At 31.8% G+C, this 20,741-nt stretch overlaps 6 protein-coding genes across 6 annotated transcripts; 1 reads left to right on the top strand and 5 right to left on the bottom strand.

The window, feature by feature from the left end:
• Positions 1-201: 201 nt before the first annotated feature.
• Positions 202-11,619, bottom strand: cgd6_4290 (large protein having a MATH plus possible UBC hydrolase plus type I pseurousyn plus hexapeptide; the record flags this gene model as incomplete). The annotated part of the gene is made up of 1 exon (XM_627761.1): positions 202-11,619. The coding sequence occupies one exon, from the start codon at positions 11,617-11,619 to the stop codon at positions 202-204; it is 11,418 nt and encodes a 3,805-aa protein (XP_627761.1).
• A 456-nt stretch (positions 11,620-12,075) lies between these two features.
• Positions 12,076-13,446, bottom strand: cgd6_4280 (hypothetical protein having a signal peptide; the record flags this gene model as incomplete). The annotated part of the gene is made up of 1 exon (XM_627760.1): positions 12,076-13,446. The coding sequence occupies one exon, from the start codon at positions 13,444-13,446 to the stop codon at positions 12,076-12,078; it is 1,371 nt and encodes a 456-aa protein (XP_627760.1).
• Positions 13,447-13,915: 469 nt separating this feature from the next.
• On the bottom strand, positions 13,916-14,719 carry cgd6_4270 (MinD type ATpase; the record flags this gene model as incomplete). The annotated part of the gene is made up of 1 exon (XM_627759.1): positions 13,916-14,719. The coding sequence occupies one exon, from the start codon at positions 14,717-14,719 to the stop codon at positions 13,916-13,918; it is 804 nt and encodes a 267-aa protein (XP_627759.1).
• A 263-nt stretch (positions 14,720-14,982) lies between these two features.
• Positions 14,983-15,714, top strand: cgd6_4260 (Low complexity protein; the record flags this gene model as incomplete). The annotated part of the gene is made up of 1 exon (XM_627758.1): positions 14,983-15,714. The coding sequence occupies one exon, from the start codon at positions 14,983-14,985 to the stop codon at positions 15,712-15,714; it is 732 nt and encodes a 243-aa protein (XP_627758.1).
• A 90-nt stretch (positions 15,715-15,804) lies between these two features.
• cgd6_4250 (hypothetical protein of low complexity) lies at positions 15,805-18,666 on the bottom strand (the record flags this gene model as incomplete). Its single annotated transcript, XM_627757.1, has 1 exon — positions 15,805-18,666. A coding segment is annotated over one exon (2,862 nt), but the record flags the coding sequence as incomplete, so codon positions are not given.
• A 159-nt stretch (positions 18,667-18,825) lies between these two features.
• cgd6_4240 (MO25 protein) lies at positions 18,826-20,355 on the bottom strand (the record flags this gene model as incomplete). Its single annotated transcript, XM_627756.1, has 1 exon — positions 18,826-20,355. One exon carries the CDS (start codon positions 20,353-20,355, stop codon positions 18,826-18,828), a length of 1,530 nt encoding a protein of 509 aa, XP_627756.1.
• Positions 20,356-20,741: the final 386 nt, after the last annotated feature.

Genomic DNA, 20,741 nt, shown 5'->3' with positions numbered 1-20,741 from the left:
TAAATGCATCCAATGCCGGTAGTGTGGGGTGGCGCCAAAAGTTCTGCATGCATGTAAAAATGGAGGATGCAAAATATTGAAAGGACCAAAAAAATAAGGAAGAAGAAGAAGAAGAAAAAGAAAAAGAAAAGGGAGACAAATTTAAATATATATTTAATTTAAAAGAAAAAGCTATAAGTTACATTTTTTTGTTTTGTCTTGTTAAAATGGAGATTTCTTTCCTTGTCTAGATTCCAAATGCTCAGTAGTTTCACCCCTTTCATGAGGAAAAGTATCAAATCTTTGGGAACTAATTCCGTCTTGTATGTTTTTGGCATGTAGATTTGAGACAATATTGGGAATTCCTCCAATTTGTTGTTGCATTGACGAATGTTTCCCCTGAGACGGAGGATCAACAATGATTGAGGGTTGCTGTTGGGCAGCATGTTGTCCCCATAAACCTGGTCCTATTGTTACTCCTGGTCCTATTGTTACTCCTGGTCCCATTGTTACTCCTGATCCAATTGTTATACCGGTACCTTCTGTTACATTTATATTTCCTAATCCAGTGGTACTATTTCCATTACCAATATTACTGCCAATACCAATATTACTATTGATACCGATGTTGCCGCCAATACCTATTCCTGTAACCAAGTTAACTGTTGACAGGTTTAATCCTCCAGAATTATTAATTCCTCTTGAGTTTAAAGCTCTGAAATTCCCGCCAATTCCATTATTCCATTGATTTACATTCATTTCTTCAGAGACTCCTCCTCCTCCTCCTACAATTCTATTGACTCCACCTCCAAAACCATCGTTATTAACTTCAGATGAAGTCCATCTTGGATTTTGAAGCAGATCTTGAGTATTCCAGCCCTGTTTTGCCCCTGAACTTTGTTGTTGTTGTTGATGCTGTTGATGATGCATTTGTACTGCATTATTACCTAACGTACCAGTGCCTGCATCCATTCTAATACCACTGTTCATTGTTAAGCTTCCATATCTTCCACTATTTACAATTCCAGCTGTATTGTTCCCGTGATGTTGGAAAATTGGTGATGGTGAAACTCCTACTCCTGCTACTCCACCTCCTGTTAAACCTCCTGCAGCTCCACCTGCCACTCCGCCTGCAACCCCACCTGTTACCCCACCTGCAGCTCCACCTGCTAAACTTCCTGCTATACCTCCCAATCCTATTCCTCCTGTTCCTCCTGTCATTATTCCCTGCATGAAGTTTTGTTGATGGAAGATATTTCCTCCTCCAGGCACCAAATTGCTCGTACTTAGTCCAATTCCCAGTGCAGATCCATCTGATTTTGAGTTTAATTCTGTAAGACAAGAAACCAAGCTTGGATGAGTCTTTATAGGAAGAGAACTACTATTATTGTTATTACCACTATTGTTACTATTGCTGTTAATGATACTACTTCCATCTCCATTTCCACCTCCGGATTGGTTGTGTTGAGATACCAAATGCCTTAAACCAGTATTATTAACTGTCATACCACCAGTAGATGATATACCTCCACCTCTAATATTTCCAATTCCTCCTCCAACTCTTCCAATCCCACCTCCAATGCTTGCAGAGTTTGTTGAATTATCAACAGAAGATGTTAGAAAATTCCTTCCAAATCCAAATGATGTAAATACTCCAGCATTTGTCTTTGCATGTAAAGTTGATGCCGGAGTTGGAGAAGATAAGCTAGCCGAATCTGGCGGTATCATAGTATGAACTGAAGAAGAAGTAGAGGAGGAAGAGGAGGAAGAAGAGGAGGAAGAAGAAGAGGAGGAAGAAGAGGAGGAAGAAGAAGAGGAGGAAGAAGAAGATAATGATAATCGCTGGTTTTGTTTACGTTCCAATGATTTCTCATCTTGAGAACAATTCACACTTGCAGCATATTGAGAATTAGGCATACCAAGAAATGGTGTAAGTCCAAATCCAAGTCCAGGAAGAGAAGCTATCAGAGTATTTGATATACTAAGAGGCTCAAAATTATCATTTTCTGTACTTTCTGAACATTTTCTTTTATCTTTTTCATCATTAATAATAACATTACCAGATTTCATATTTGTAGCCTTAATTTCATTATACTCTACTAAATCATCCCCAACTCTAGTTTCTATATCAGCATCAGAAGGGGTAACTTGTGAAGTCTTTTCAGCTTTATCCAACTTTTCAAGTTCAACATTAGTCTTATAAAAATGACAAAAGTACATATCTGAGAACTTTTCTGTAATTTCAAAATCATTCTCAAGAAGTTCCATTATATCTCTTGAAACTGGAGCCATAACTTTAATACTTTCTTTATTTATTATTGCATTACTATCCAATATTATTGTATTCCCATCACGCTTTTCCTCTATTTCATGATCACCATCTTTTTTAACATTATTATTTTGCATTAAAGGAATCTCCAAATGAGTACAATAAAAGAATATATTAGGAAAATATCTTCTATCCAAACTTAGTTGTTTCTGACCAAGATGTTTAGAATCACCAACAATTGTATGACCAATTTGATGCATATAAGCTCTAATCTTATTTACGTTACCGGGTTTTGAAATACATGTACATAAAGAAAATGTGGATGGAGAACCTTTATTATAATTCTTAAACTTGATATGTTCACAAACATTATATTTTGCAATAGAATCACCTCCATCTGATGAAAGACATTTTGAGAATATTCTATTTGAAGCATTTGAGACAATATTTGATAAAGAGACATTTCTATCAGAAGAATTCTGAATCTGTCCATGGCATAAAAATATATACTGACAATGAATTTGATTCAAGATCTCATTCTTATTATAGTATTTCTCCATATCTTCATTCTTTAAAATTAATATTGGACCTCCAATCTCAACTCCAAGTTTTAATCCAATTCTTTTAATCATTTTCTCGTTACCTCTTAAATCTAAGCCTATTCCTTTACATCTTAATTTCAAAAAGTTCAAGATACTTTCCATTCTTCCACTATTTAGAATCTCCTCAAATTCATCAGTATTACTATTATTATTATCTTTTTCAACTTCAATTTCAGAATCATTATCTTCTTCTTTAATTATAATACTCGATACTTTATTCTTAAGATCTTTTCTTATACCTGTTTTCTCATCCTTATTGTTTTCATCTTGGATATTATCATGATCAAGCTTCTTTTTTACCTTTCTTCTTTTCTTGTCATCATTTCTTTGATTTTCTATTTTATCACCATCAGTTTCATCTTCTTTGTATTCTAATTCTTCTTCATATTCTACACTTTCTTCTTGTTCATCTTGTTTATCCTCCTCATCTTGTTCATCCTCATCCATCCCTGTACCTTCTATTGGACAATACCAGAAAGGAGGTTTAAGTATTATACATAAGTCATCATTATTAACTAATATTTGAGGAGAATCTTTTCCAACTTTTCTCATTTCTAATAATTGAGCCTGTTCATATGCAAAATCATTGATATCTGAGAATCTGACAATTCCTTCAACATTTTGTATTAAATCCAAAGTCTTCTTATTCTGAGCAAAAGCTGAATTACTCTTTGTAGAAAAATGATCACAAATAGTCTCCAAAGTCTTCTTAAGAACTTCCTCACTGATTGCTAACTTATCAGTAATTCTTAAAGACGATACCCAATCTAAAGATGGATGATGATCATGAAGCTTTTCAATATTCTCTATAATAAAGTTACTAGTTGCATATTGTCTCAAGCCTATAGTATAGGATGCCATCCTAATCAATAGATTCTCAAATCCTTTAACTCCTTGTATTGAAATAATAACATCCATTGCATCTTTAACTCCAAAAACATTCAAAAAGTATGCTAACAAAACAAACGACTTAATTGATTTATAACCTGTTGATTTAATTAATGAATTAGATCTTATATAATCCGTCTTAGGAAGTAATCCAAGATGCATCTCTATTATTGAACTTGGAGACAGTATTGTTAAACTTTTAATTAATAATATTGTGAACAAAATAGCAGATCTTTGTTGTACTGGTACTAAAATATTATACATATTATTATAATAATTATTAAATGATTCTTTATTAAAATTATTACCATATTTGGGTATCGTTTTTAATAAACCAGGTACCGATATTAATGATCTTGATCCTGATCCAACTTGTGGAATATTGTAAATTATTGATTTAAAACAAGGCTCAAGATTTCCATCCTCTAAATATTTAATTATAGATGAAAGACTTTCAGATGCAACACTAGAAAGTTGTTGAGAACTTGTCTCAGTTGAGAGAAGTCTTCTAAGGAGTTGTATGATTTCTCTTTGAATAAGAGTTTGGTCAATCTTTTTGCTACCTCCAATCAAAGATAAGTTACATACGAGATCATTTAATCCATTCATCCATAATAGGAATTCGGATCTATTATTAGAATCAGAAAAGGTTTCAGAAATATGAGATGAGGAGTCTTCCTTTTTTCTATTTGAGATCTCAGAAAATCTGCATATAACACGCTCCAATAAACGGCCAACTAAGCTGGAGACACTGAATGAGTCTCCAGAAAAGCTTTCAAGAGCGATTTCAAAAAGTTCATCAGGAACTTTCTGAAGCTTTTCTGGTCTAAGAGATACAGTTCCATAAGAAAAGGAGGAAGAAGGAGAAGATGAATCAGGCTTAGCCTCCAAGCCAGCTTTATCCATAGATTCAGGAGAGTTTGCATCCTTTTTCAAAGCTGTAGATAAATTGTTTACTTTAATATCACTTCTTTCAACATCCTTCTCTTTATGACCTTCTTTGCGTTTTTCATTTCCCTTATTATCCTGTTTGGATTCCTCTTCATTATACTGATTACTATGTTGATCCTGATCCTGATCATGATCCTGGGCTTGACCCTGACCCTGACCCTGATCCTGATTCTGATTCTGACCCTGACTCCGATCATGATCAAGATCTTGATCATGATCTTGACCTTGATCTCTCCCTCTCAATCCTGATAAATCAGCTGAATCATTATCTACAAGTCTTGTAGATTGAGATTCTAGTCTTCTCTGAGCATTTAAAGCCTTCACAATGCTTGATTTCTGTAGTGATGGAATTCCAGGAAGCTTCTTGGAAGCTTTTTTCTTCTTCTTAGATCCACCTCCAGAAGTTCCCGCCACTCCTGTTCCTCCAATTAAAGAGTTACTAGAAATTGCAGATAAATCATTTTGATTAGAGTTGTTTGCATTTAAAATCTGTACTGTATTTGTATTAGTAAATGTTGTAACTGACTTCAAATCTATTGAAGTTGTTTCATTACTAACTCCAGTTACAGAATGATTACCTTTTTCTGCCTGATTCAATGAATTTCCTTGATCGGTACCGGATTTTAATGAAGAAATATCTTCCATAGAAATCTTACAACTACTATTCTGATATGAATAGATATCCAAATCCTCAATTTGGGATGCTAAAAAGTCCCCAGAATCGTCCCCATGCTTAAGAATATCAAAGAATTGTGAAAAGGTTAATTTAGGATCTCCTCCCATAGGAGATGCAGATATCGGCCAAGTTCTATCCAAACTATTCTTTTTTAGATCTAATACTGTTGGAGAATTGCTTCCTGATATACCTTTAATTGGAGTATTAAAGATCCCAAGCTGGTTAATCTTCTTAGTATTCATACTAGTAATTATAGCTAATAACTCATCCCTTGAAAGAGAAGGCGGAAAGTCATCTACAATACCCGAATATGAATTAGATGATAATGCTGCTGATATAAAGGGTGATATAAATGAACAATCAGAAATCAGAGGTTGGGATGATCCCAAATTATTGTATCTTTTTTGAACAATAAATACATCTCCTGTTGTTCTATTGATTTTCTTTATTGATGAAGTCCATCTTCTTACATTTTGACATACTCTAATATGACATTCCTCTAAAACTGTATAATCATCTGCATTTGGAGTCTCTTTAGAAGAATTTTGAGGCATTAATCCCATTCTTCTTGCTCTAGGGAATACCCAAGAAACAATACAATCTCTTAAAGACTTTCTTGCTTCACATATTGATGCACTTAACAGTGTAATATCCAAAGTTGTCTGATCAAACCATTTAAAAATCAAAAGAGGAGCAACTGAATCATCATTCATTGGGAATTTAGTACTTGACCATAAAGGATCTATTAGTTTAGCCTTGAATAAAGGTGAGACGATTTTTGGAACAGTCTTTTCTATCATCCTTGAACTCTGACATACTGGTGAATGAGCTATATGACTTGGACAAGTATACAAACATGCACAATCTGAATCAGATTCTCCAATTCCTGCTGATATTGACCCCATTAAGCTTGCTGCTTTTCCCGGTACCCCTACTCCAGATACCGATACTGTATTCATTTGGGATGAAGAATTTTTTGTTATATGATCCGAATTCTGAGATCCTGGAGGTATTTGGAGCTTCAATTCTGGAGGTACACAAATTAAAATTGCAACATCACAATACGTAACATAATTAGATTTGTGAGGTCCATAATAATGATTCTCTAGAAAGTCATTTGGTTGCATATAAGTATATTTAAGTCTTCCTCTTCTTGTTGGATCAGTATCTGGTCTTAAAGAGTAAAGACAGAAAACATCCAATGGATTACTTGGTATCCAACTTAAATCAAAACCTTCACAATCTATAGGTATCGGAATATTTGATATTGTATTCTTCTTATTAGTATGAGTATGACCAGAAGATTGTTGTCTTCCTCCTATTGTATTATGTTCATTATTATTCTTAGATTGAGGAGTATCTAATGGTGTTACATCTGGAGTATCTAAACTATTAGAAATCTTTGTATCTAGAAATTGTTGATATAGAACTTTTCTTATTGCTGAGTATAAATGTCTTACTGTTGCAAGTCTATTTACATGAAGGACTCTGGAAGCACATAGAAAACTCTCAGATGCAAAAGACTTCCTCCCTATAAGATCATTTTCAAAGATGATGTTTACCAATAAAGGAGTTGATACAGCGTGGAATGTATGAAGAGGAATAAATACATAAGGATCAATATGACTGAATGATACCTGATTCACTTGAAGATGTTGAATTGCTTCTGAGAGTGGATTTGGTACAATTAATCCATTAGAACTTGCTGTACCAGAAGAAGACTTATTTGAAGAATTCCTCTTTTTTGATCCAGTTGACTGTTTTGAAGGCGTGGAATCTTTATGATTAATTAAATTCCCGATACCTGTTAAAGACAAAGATTCTTGATTTGAAGAACTTGTAGGCCAAGTATACAAAGCTTCAGGTGGAAGTAATTTTGATGATACTCTATATAATGTTCCAGAAAGTAATATTTGAGTAATATATACCAATATTGGGACTACAAAGTTTGAACTTCCAAGCTCTGAAGCAAATCTATCAATCATTCTATTAGTAGGACAAGATAAAGAACAAGAAGCTGCTGTATATGATGATCCATGTATATCTAAAGCTGCTGCTACCTGGTTTATTGCAGCATTCAAAAGCTGTTTGTTATCACAGAATCTAATCAAGTTAAGTGGACAACAGCTAGATTCTAATAGAAACTTGGATTCTGTTAAGAATCTAGCACAAAGATCTTCAGGAGTAAGTCTGGGATCAAATAAGAGGTCGTCACTACTCTTGAAAAGAAGTCTTTTTAGTCTGATAGTAATTGCAACAGGAAGAAGCTCATAGATAAAATGTATAAGATGAGGCCAAAGAAGGATGTGAAGCCTGTTAATGAAGTTTAGAGCAATATTATAAGATGGAGTGATTTCATTTTGATTTAGTTGGAAGCTTGGAGGATGAGAAGGAATTGAAGGATATAAAATCATTTTTACTTTATTATAAGGTACCAGTTTATCTTCGATTGTAATGTTATTCTTTAAATACTCTTTTAGACAGCCTTTATCATGTTGTTGATCTTGATCTTGATCTTGAAGATCATCTTTATTAATTTCACAATGATTAACATCAGGTTCTAAAGCAGAGTATAGCTCAGATTGGGAGAATAAAAGATCTTGAGATTCCTCAGAAATACCAAATTCTTCCAAAAGCCTATGGATCTCAAGAAATATATTAGCAGATAGAGATCTAAGATGAGGAACTACTTGTAGAATTGCATCAAGATCCTTAGAATCCAAATCTGGTCCTAACATAATATCGAATAATAAGCTCCAAAACTTTGGTATAGAATCTCGTAAAGATTTGAATGATAATGAATTGAGTAGCTTTTGAGCTGAAGGAGTGAGAATAGTCCTCCCAGAAAGTATAACAGAAGGATCTGCTGAAAAAGCTTGAACCAAAGGTTCTTGGAGTTGGAAGTAGCTGTTTACTAAAGGCCAACCCCAACGATAATCAACAAGCATCCATAAAGAGTAAGGATCAATTGATAAACCAGCATCCATTAGAGGATGTCCAAATACACATGTTGTTGAGTCACATACAGTAACGTTTGCAATATCTACACACATTGCAAGATGATCAACTTCTGAAGAAGGCATCTCCAAATGTACATTGTTTGGACCATAAGTATTAACTTGTGTAGATACCCAAGATGGGATATACTGAAGTTCTTCCTCAGAAACTTCCAGAAGATCTAGAGTCTCTTGATATAGCTTTGGGTTAATAGTCTTTATATCACAATCAGCCATTACGTCTCCTGCAGCAATTGAATCAATGTAATCCTCAGCAATATATACAGCAGCAGCACAAAAGAATCCACCATGACATTTCCACTCTGTGAATTCAATCTTTGGTATAAGTCTTTCAACTAAACCATCACAAATTCTAAACCATGGACCATCTTCTTCAGGTCTAATTAGAAGTTGATGAACACTTCTTGTAGAATTACTTCCAGAAGCGTCTCCTTCTTTAATGATCACTCCATATAATGAGTACCATTTTTCCATATATTGGCTGGAAGATCCAAAGAAGTTCTCAGAATTTGGAGATTTGACATCACTTTTATGTCCTGTTGTATCGTCCTGACTATCAGATTGAATAGAGGTGTCCTGATTCTCATCAAATCCATCCTCTGAGACGTATTCTAAAGAGTATTCATCATTGGATTCAACACATAATGCAGAATCATTATTGTCCAAAACTACGCTCGTTGTATTTTGACCAGATTCAGAGCCTGTTGCTTCTTTATTACCTCTAACTTTACCTTTCAGGTCTGGAGTACTTTCATCAATAACTTCATCATCTTGGAATTGTTCAGTGACAAGAGGTTGAATATCCTCTTGTTGATTAGTGTTTTGTCCACGATTATCAGATTTTATACCCTTAAAATCTTGATCAACCACTCCGATACCTGTATTTACATTTACATTGGAATTCTCCAATAAAAATGATGCTTCAAGCCTAAAAGGAACGTCAAACAACTCTCCCTTCTTGGCATTTTTTGGAGGAGTGAAGTAAATAAAAAGTGTTTCAGGGAATCTTTTAAATCTGTGAGCATAATGCTCAATAGCTTTGGGGATTGAATGAATATGCTTAGCTCTAAGGCAGCACGTGGAGTAGTCAGAGAAGCAATCACCTCCATCTTCAGCTACACTGGAAAACAATACTCTGCAAGTATTATCAAACTCTGTTGGGACTCTCAGATCCTCTTCTAAGTCAAAAATAGAAGAGATTGAGATATTCATATCTCGTCCTTGTGTTTGTCCATGATCATAGTACTGGTTTTGATCTTGATCTTGGTTTTGGCTTTGACCTTGACCTCGGCCTTGGCCTCGACTTTGTTCCTGATCTCTAGTTCTTTGTGATCCTAAACTCCTTTCATCCGACTCTCTAAACTCTTTATACTCACCATCAGTTAATTCGGATCTCTCAAACTCATCCTTCCCTTCAGATGACTCTAAATTGGCAAACTTTTCTGAACCCCTGAAATTCTGTGGAATTGACTTTCTGTGATGCGCGGCAATCTGGAGAATTGCATGTGCAGACTCCAAATAAATGGCGCCAAAAATGAAGCAATGGAAGCGCATGAGAGGGTCAGCAACATCAATCCTTTGTAAATCGTTCATATATAAAGCTTTCATAATCCAAGAACAATCTGGAACAGGAGGTAATTTGCATCTGAGACATTCCTTTTCTTTGAAAATAGAACTCTGGGTTGGAATACTTTTATCGGAAGCACAATGCCGGCCATTTCTGCTATTTGATGTATGGAGTGATGAAGTGTCAGTCATTTCAGGACTGTTAGGATAAGAGTCAAATTCACCACCACATTTACAACATTTAGAGAAACACCAATCGTCCACAAGAGAAGGATCTGTGGCTATTCTTTCTTGCCAGCTATGTCGGATAGATCTTTTGACAGAATAGGCAATTGGCCAGAGAGTCATATATGCAAAGGTTTTCTGAAGAGCCTCAATAATGGATGTACGTGGCTGTTGGGGGTCTATAAATGAGGCGGGAGAATGATTGGGATCATGCTTCTTTGACCTTTCTGAAGAATTGGGATTTTGATTTGTTGAACATTTCTTAGGGATTCGTGGGTTCCAAGAGAAAATTGCCCTCCTAAACTCTTTGATATGGTAAAGCAAATGGACAAATGCAGGAACAAAGTCCACATTAAGCTGAGATCTTAAAGTTGGAACAAACAAATTACTACTGGACCATAAAAGTCTATCCATAATTGACAAAGGAGTACTCCCTACTAATAAGGAGCCTTCTAACTGATGTTGAGAAATGCCACAACTTTCTGAAGATAGTGATTCTGCTCTACAAGAAAGAAGACCTCTATTAGAATTCTCTGCTAATTCATGAAAAGCACAAAGATTTGTTGTAATAACATGCTTATCAGAACAGCCTTGGTTCTGATCTTGGCGGGTTCCGGTAATACAAGGCTTATACTGAGCCAATGCTGATGCATTTCTATAGGGTAAGGTACCCCATATACTCCATGGCCTACATTTAGGAGATCTTGACCAAATTCTCGGAAATGGAGGCTCAGCTCTACCTCTAATTAACACGGTTCCTTCGTCATCAACAAAACCTGCAGCTCTAGTGAGTCTCACATGTGAAACCATCTTATGCCATCCTCTACTCATTGCATCATGAGAAAATGTCCAATGGGCCCAAGACGTGATATTTGCTTTGGGGTCTAAAAAGTTTACAACTGAAAGTTGAAATCGAACATTTGGAAAAATCCAATCGTCTGGATATGATTCATGGTAAAGTGCTTCCAAAAACACGCTCAAGTAGCTGCTTTCAGAATCATTACAACTCCCTCCTCTGGGATGAACTAACAATCTATAATAAAAGCCTCGACAATACCCAATTTGGGGAGATTCCATGTCTATAGGAGTCTTTGCAATCTTCCAGAAATTTCGAATTGGAAAATCAATATACATTTTATCATCGGAATTTATAACAGAACTATTTGCTGAACTGGAACTGAACTCATCCTCATTATATGTACTCTGTAGCCTACTTCTTTTATTGGATGAAGAGAAACTTGGTAATCTTGGACCTACTGGATATAGTCCATTATAAACCTTACCAAAGTGCGAGGCCGAGCGCGATGATCTCTCGTAGTATTCTAGACTTGATTCCTCCACCACTTTTCTGGTTGGAATTTCTTCATTTTTATGCTTCAAGTCCCATTTATCAGACTTGTCTGTAGATGATATGTTTATAAGACTTTGATCACCATTACGAACCATTTGGTCCTTTTTTTTAACGCAAGCCTCCTTTAGGATGATCAAGCACTACTCTATCAATCCTTAATATCCATAAAGGACTGATCTTCTTTTTTACACTTTTCTTATTATTAATGGCCTCCTGGTCTTTCTTATACTCACAGGCCCAGAGGGGTGTCTTAGGCCATGTTAACCGCCAAAACTAACTTTTCACCCTCCCTTATAAATTATCAAAGGATTACTTCAATTCTCGTATGAAGAGGAAAAAAGAGTTTTCACAGAATGGAAGAGAAGAAATTCATTGATATACATGGTAGATCCTAATTATTAAACTAAAGCGTTAATTTTTCTAACTTCTAAAAAATACGAGCAATTTTAGGCGGGAAAATTTAAATAGTGCATGTAGAGTTGAAGATGTAAATATTAGTTTGTTGTTTGTTTAGAATTATAATAAAAGAAATCTAAGACGAATAGATTTGATTAGTTAGTATTAAGTGCAGCTTCGATGTCATTAAAAAGCTTATTTTCGTCAACATCTTCAAAAGTTGGTGTTGAAGTAGAATAGGAACCAGAATTAGCAAGTTCATTAAATTTAGAGGTATAATTAAATTTGGTCATTAACTTTGGAATATCGCCAAGATAAATAGCTTCTTTGCAAGGAATTGAAAAGTTGCTCAAGGGTGTATTCGTTATTAACTTGTTACTATTTGTAGTGAGTAGAGCATTAGGAATTGAGCCAAGAACATGCATAAGTTTTTCTTCAAATTTTTGTAAGAAAAGCTTAAAAATTTTATCATCATACTTAGAATGCATTTTCTTAAGTTTATCTTGAACAAAATCCTTATTGTATTTTGGGTTTGGCGGGAAAGCTACAGATTTACATTGAACAACAACTTCGACTTTAACATTGTCCATTTTGCAGCTTGGAGTTGAACTTTGGGAGTTAATGAGCTGAAATATAATTAATAACCTTTCATGAATAATTTTTGGATTAACAATAATTTCTTGATTCCGTAAACTAACGGGTACCCATTCTTGTTGTTCAGAACTAAATAGGAATTTGGGAGGTGAGTCGTATGAAGTGATATTGAATTCTTGGTGAAGATTAACCTTCTCAAGAGAATCTACTCTAACTTTGATATCATCATGCCTAAAAACCATCAATGAATTTAAATCATAATCACTTTCTATTTCTTTAAATGGACTTAAATTCTTATATAGAGTACTTCCAGTGTGTTTATTCACAAAATGAAGTAAAAGACGTGTACAATTTCGGTCGCCATGTAGTGTATAAGTAAAACTAAGCTTAAAATGTTCAAAATCATCATTTTCATCTCTGTATATTTTACAATTATCTTTAATACTTCCATGTGAAAAATTTTCCCATGTAAATTCTGGTTCAAAAATACGAGCCAATAGATTATTTCTATAGCTTCTACTGGTTAAAAAGTCAGATTTCCCAAAGAACAAACTTCTATAATCTCCAAAAACTGAAGTTTCTAGTCCATGAACTAGTTCAGTTTTGTTATTGTTTGAATCATTTATTGCTCCTTGCAAAATGCAATCTCCTTCTTGAATTTTGGATTTGTTGCAGTTACTACATGTAAAAGATTTAAAACCTTCTACATTTACATTCTTCGTAGAGTCACAACCACATAATCTACAAATTTCAGAATGATTATTATAATTTGGTATTCTAAGCCCTGTTGAAAATGTTGATTCTTTTGATTGTAAGTTTTCTTTAAAATTAATAGCTTTATCCACTTCAGTACTATTGGATAAGCTCAAAATTATTAATAATAATATCGGGCCAGAACATAACTTTCTTAAAAAATTTCTATGTTTATTCATGAGGTCTCATTATTTAATTCACAATCTTTTCTATAATTTCTTTAACTCTCCTAATTTTTCCTTTTCTAAATTATCCACTGAAAAAAAAAATTATATTTTGATTTATTATTAACTTCCTATTTAACCATAGGTACCGTTATCAATATTTTGACACGTATGGCGCCAAGCGGATTTGGCGGGAAATGCCATATCAAATAATAATAGAATTAAAAAGATTTCCATGTTAGATGTGGGATTGAGAAGTTTTTGGCTATAAAAAGTCTAAATCATGTCATAATTTTAAAAAATAGTGTCTACAAAAATAATATTGTAAAAAGTTAAGAAACTAAGGAAAAACGTAAATAGAAGAATTAATAAGACTAGAAAGTTGAATAGTCAAAAAATAGCTTTTAAGATAACTAAATTTGGAAGTCAAAATAAGAAATTAATACTTCTTATTTAAATAAGAGTATGATTTTTAATAGGAAATCTAATATTCATCACCATTAATATCAAAGTTCATGGTTGGATCTTGCTCTTCGTGGAATTGAAGATTCATATCAATACTTAATAGTACATTTGATACAGAGTCCTCATCATCAGGCTTTAGAGGAACATAAGAAACAATGCTATAATCTTCAAGAAGATTGGCTAGAGCAACATTTAAAGGCATTATATGACTTGGAGTCACCTTTTCAAGATCACTAATTAGAGTAAGAGAATCCTTTTGAAGGAAACTAGAAACAAGATTCTCATCCTGGACTATATCACATTTTGTAATAACATTTACATGTGGTATTTCAAGTTGTATCATTGTACTTAATGCTGAGACAGATCCTGCTACAAACTTACTTGCATCCGTAAGAAACCCAACATCTAAACAATAAACACCACAAATCCTGAAATCCCATCTTTGCAATGCTGTCACTAGAATTCTCATTACTGGAAGATGAGTAAATAGTTCGATTTGCCCAGGACAATCAAACAGTACATAGTCATTATCACCAAAATTCTTATTTAGTTGTTCTTCTAGCCAGTCCAAATTCTCTATAAAGTATTCCATAGCAAATACTTGGCCTCCATTTGGACCCAGATGAATCTCTTCCATTACATCATTCAATGAAATTAAATCTCGTATATCTAATTGAGATACGTAGTTAAAGTGTTCTGCAGCTGGATCCAGGTTAACTACATGGCATGTTCTGCCAATAACTTCACAATGTTTTTGGATGGTAGAGCAGTATGTTGATTTTCCTGATCCTGCTGGACCTACCACAAGTTGAGCGAATCTCATAGCTATTTAAAGACTAATTAGTCTTATTAAATTCTAAAATAGCAAGAAGAAAAAAAGTAAGATCTCTTGTTAGATTTCTTCCCTCAACCTTTATTGAAAATATTAGAATTTATACACATTCAATCCTCCAAAACTCTCTTTTTCCACTTTTCTTTCAACTTTACTTTTCCTTTACCCTTATTTATAGTCAGATTGGTATTGGCGCCAAAGTCATGCGACTTTCTGGCGCCATGAACAGCTGACAAATTATAGAATACCGAAGGATGTCAGGGATTGACTATTCAAAATGGGATAAAATAGAAATTAGCAGTGACGAAGAGTCAGAAAAGTTTGGTTCAAGGTGTAATGTGACTAGATTTGACTCTCCTCACTCAATTACTATTGGAGGTCAAATAGAAAGTGAAGAAGATAATAAGGTAAAGTCTAATGTAACAGTGGACGAATTAAAAAAAATAGAACCTGGACACGTATCACGGGAGAAGATATCATCTTTAAACGATTACGTGTTTGGGGGGAAATCTAAGAATGGAAAAAGTTATTATTGGACTCAGACAGAAAATGATTTGACAATAGTGATAGAAATTAGTCCAGAAATGCAAAGTAAGGATTTCAAAATAAATGTAACAGAGAACAGTATTACAATAATGTATGGATTAGAGACAATACTATTTGAAAAATTTGAATATGAAGTAAAATATGATGATAATACAATATTTTGGTCAATTAAAGATGTAGAATCATTTGATAAAGTTCAAAATAAGAGAATAATTAATAAAATGTTAGTATTAGAATTAGAAAAGAAAGAATTGAATACAAGTATTAGATTATGGTGGAAAAGAATTTTTAAAGGGAGTATCGAGACAGATATTTCAAAGTTTAATAGGTTTACATCATCTAATAAAGAAGAAAGAAATAAAAAATTTCTTCAAGCTTGGGAAAAAGCACATGATGAATTCAGAAATAAGATACAAAATAGACAGAAATTTATTATTTAATATATTATTATTAAAATAATGATAATAGGTATGATGATCTTTCTTGATTAATATAGTTATTACTTTATAATGTTTATCAATTCTTAAAAGTTATTCTTGGACGGTATTTTTTATCTTTTGTTTCAAAGAATTATACCATTCTAAAAGATTGTTGTTTGATGAAGATTCTATTGTTGTATTTGAGATGATCATAAATAAAGCATTATTAAGAGACACAATTTCATTACCAACAGGTACCTCATTATTGTTTTGTTTATGATCTTGAATAATTTCTTCAGATTGTAATTTTTTTTGAGTATTAGAATTATCTAATTCAGGATTTTTATGATATAGTAAAAGTATCTCAAATATATTCAAAATATATTTAGAATCAACATATAATTGTAAGCATCCTTGCTTACTTAAGTATTCAATTTCAAATATTTGACGTCTATATGTATCTTCAACAATATATGATACCTTTTTAACAAGTTCTGGAATGAGATTTTCAGATTCTATTTGATTTTGCATCTCTGGATTATTATTACATGTAGATTCTAAAGTTACAACAATATTTAATAAATATTCTCCAATAGAAACAATAGAACTACATGGTTGAATACTTGAATTCTCGATAATGGATATTATAGCTTCTTCTAAACATTGTGCATTAGAATCTTTTAAATTATGAATTTCTTTAATAATATTAATGTTTTCTTTACTCCAAGAATTAAGACGGTTATATCCTTCAAAAAATGCTAAAGTTGGATATGAACAACATTGGGAAATAATATCAATAGAATCTGAGAGTATCTGAGAAATTAATATTTGTGATCCAAATTTATCAAAAAAATTAGACTGATTTAAAGAAGATTCTTGACCAGTAAGAATAGCTTGAATTTCAATAGATAAAGATTCTGATATAGTTTCTTGAATTCTTTGAAATATTGAATATTGATTAAAACATATTTGATCATGAAATATCTTTGATAAAAGAGATTCTGATTCAGTTGAAGAAGAATATATTGATTTACAACGAACTATTAAAGTCTGTAATAAATCATAAAAAATCTTTCTGGTTTTCATTAATGAAAAATGAAAAGCAAAACATGATGAAAGTAAATCTTTATCCAATACATTAGCTGATGTTAATAACAGATTTGAATTCTTTTGTTTCTTCTCAATACTTTTAATCAAATTTAATGTTTCAGTTCTAACTGAACTTTGAATAGGATTTAATAAGTAAATTAAATCATTTTCAAGGAAAAATCTGAGTGAGTAATCAATAATTGAGATAAAGAAAATGATATAATTTTCTAAAGGAATTAAAGTAAGTTGTGTATAATCACCAAATCTTTCATTTGAAAGTAACACTCCAATTCTTTCAACTAAAATTGAACTTTTAGACTCAATTTCTGATGAATACTCTGAAACAGGTGACTGATTAATAATTAATGTTTTTAAGTTAGATGAAATGTTTTTCATACTTTGGAAAATCCATGCTATATCACAAAGCAAAAGTGATTGTATAAAATTTCCTTTAATTAATAATATATCAGAAATATGAGTAAGATGATCTTGATTCAAATGATTTGATATAAAATTTGATATTCCTTGTTTATTTAAATCAGGAATAATTACAAGTTCTAATCCATTAATGATTGATTTACATATTCTTTCACATATTGTTCGAATTTCTTTAACGTCAATTGTTGATATTGTATCATGATTCATTTCAAATATAGAATCTGAATCCATTTCAAAGCTTTCTGAATTATTTTCAGGAAAAATAAATTTAGAGCTTGTGATTGAGTTAACTACAATATTGATAAATTCTTTTATATCTGGAATACAAACTCCAAGTAATTTCTGAATAATAGATTGGATAACTTCTGAAATAGTAATAGCAGTATGATTACTTGATAATATTGGATCAATAATATGATTTCTTGAACATATAAGTTCAGAAAACCATGAAAAGAATCTAGAAATAGCTTCATCTTCTCTAATTCTGAATATATCTTGTGTAATATAGGCAGATTCTAAATCTTCAATAGCTGGAAGAAAGATAATAGAAGAATGTTTTTCATTTTGATTTGTTTTTTTGCCCATTTTTTTAAATTGATCGATTTCTGATGCTTTATTTTGTGATCCAAAAGTAGTTAAAGACCATAAAAGTTTCCAAACCTGTTCTATTTGTTCATTAATAATATTCATAGTTTTCTTATATAATCTTGTTTCATGACCAAATTTGAAATAAACTAGAATTAATTCATTAGTAGTATTTTCTTCAATAGTTTCATTAGTAAATTTACTTTGAAAGAAATCATCCAATATATTAAGTATAGTATTTTCAAGACTTTTATAACGTTCTATTCTAGCAGAGAATTCTGGTATTGATTCCAAACTGCTGACTAGAAGTCTCAAAGAGTAAACCTTATTAATAATATCATGAAAATCTTGACCTTGTTCTTTAATTAATAATAAGAATGTATCTTTGTCATTTAGAACACTTTCAATTTCATTGAATAATAATTCAAATTTGCTGTTATTTGTTAGAATCTGTGAAACAGTTTCAAGCTTTTCTTTCTTTTCAAAAAGAGATAATATATTTTCAATATTATTGTTATTAAGGTATTTTTCTTCATTTAAAATTAATAAATTAGAAAATTCACTGATCTTTGAATTAAGTTCTTTGCAAATTCTATTATTTTCTTCTTTTTTAGAAATAAAACTAGTCATTAAGTTATTTATTTCATCCATATTTGTTTCAATTTGTTCATTATAATCAGTAATTGTATACATACATGATTGAGAAATTGTAAGAAGTTCTTCTTCCAATTGACGTCCATTTTCTGTTACATTTCTTCGTCTTAATGCATTATTCAACCATGCTATTGCAGAAAAATCCTTCTCATCCAGTTTCCCAAGCTCAAAAACACTATAAGTGCTCATAAAGTCAATATAATCACTTCAAATACAAACTTCTTTTTTTGTATAATTCTTTATTTTAGTAATTTCTTGCAATACCGCAGACTTCCCCACTGTGACATTTTGGCGCCAAAATGTGCAAAAATGGTTATATAAAATAGGAATTATTTTAGATTGCTTTTAAATCTTTAATTTTATTAATTACAAACTGAAATAATAGAAGGTTATTATTAGCAAAATAATTGATGTGTGAAGTAAGTGACTTACCTGTTTATCTGAAATGAATTGTGGATCAGTTCTGGAAGTTTGGAAATGAATTAGGAATTCAACTATTTTATCTTTATTTTTAAATAAAATCTTTTGAATTCCTGGTGATTTATTGGGATTTGCAACAAAAAGCTTAAAAATATGAAATGCTTCGAATGAAGTAGTATTTAAGTGAGATGTGATCAAATTCATAAAAATTTTGAGATATTCACAGTTACTTGAAAATGCTGTCATTACTTTTGAGAGTTCTTTTAATGATAATAACTGATTTAACAATCTTAAACCATGCCTTTGTGGTACATATTCAGTTGATTGGATTAGAATTTTGAATATATTTGAAAAAAAATCTTGTTGATTCTTTAATATGTATTCATTCGTAATTTTAGGTGAAACAAATAAATAACACCTTAAAGTTGAAATAGAATCAGAAGATATGTCAAAACATTGATTTCCTGATAATTTAATTAAATTGGTGAAGATTTCTTGTTTATATATTAAATGTTCTGCAATTTCATTACTTTTATTCTTGAATGATTCTGAGATTGGGAAAGTTTTATTATTTTGTTTATCAACAATTCCTGGACCTTGTGCAAGATTTAATATAGTAGATATATCTCTAAGTACTTCTCCAATTTTATATGTGATTGGAATTATTGAGTATTGTTTAAGTAATAATGAAAAAAATTCATCACAATTTTTATTAAGCCATTCAAGTATTACAAAATTTTCTTGATCAATTTCATTAATTAATTCATTTTCTTTTAATAAAACTGTATGCTGACAACTTCTTATTTCAAATACAATAAGCAAAGAAATTATGCTTACCCATAAAGAGTGCTCTTCCATTGAAACATATCCTAGTACACATGTTATGTTTAGAAGTAAAGAATCACAGAAAATTTCAGATAAAGTGAATATTTGTTTATAAATACGTTCAACTCTTTCATTCCATTCCATTTTTTGTTGATTCCTATCATTTAACCACAAATTCAATTCTTTTTCTTGTTTATCCACCAAATCAAGAAATATAAATTTAATTTCGTCCAATGGTCCTCTCAAACTCAATTCCTTCTTTTCAGTGCTAAAGATATTATTAAAGTCTTTTCTATAACTTATAACTTTCTCAAAAATTTTTTCTCTTTCATCTCTTTTTTCTAACTTTTCTATATTATCTTCGTCTTTAACTAATACACTATTTATTAATTTAATTATATTTACGTTAATTTCATTGCAAACTTGCAAGAACTTTCTTTTCACTTTTTCGTATTCTTCATTTTCTAAGTTATTTTTCTCTTTTTCAACATTGTTGCCGATAATGCTTTTGCCTATCTTACTTATTATTCCATTACTATCACTTATATTATTACTTTTATTATCATTATTTATGCAATAATTACCATCATCATCATAATCTGCTCCCAGATTAGTTGATGAATTCTTTTGCAGATGTATCCAGTTCAACATTTATTACACCTTTTAGCAATAATATGGGATTCTTATCTGCTCAACTCTAAAACATTACTGTCAATTAAAAATATAAATATATATAAATATACATTTATACCCTATCTAAAAATTAATATATTCAACTTTATCTCTTCTTCCACCTTCTAAGTTTTCATATCAAAAATTAATTAATGCACTCTCCTTGTTATTCACCAGCTAATTCTACTCGCATGCATCCACATGCAATCCTACACTTCTTTTTAAAATTATTTGGCATGTAAATGCCGGCATATAGTTATTATTTTAATTACCGCAAAAACACGTAATTGAAATCGCTTACGTGTACAATGTGGGGAAAAAATCAGATGCAAAAAAACTCAATACAAATTAAATGCATGCAAGGC

Source organism: Cryptosporidium parvum, chromosome 6, assembly GCF_000165345.1.
Source record: "Cryptosporidium parvum Iowa II chromosome 6, whole genome shotgun sequence".
Classification (NCBI taxonomy): domain Eukaryota; phylum Apicomplexa; class Conoidasida; order Eucoccidiorida; family Cryptosporidiidae; genus Cryptosporidium; species Cryptosporidium parvum.
Note: the sequence above shows the minus strand (reverse complement) of the source record. Positions and strands in the feature narration are given on the sequence as shown.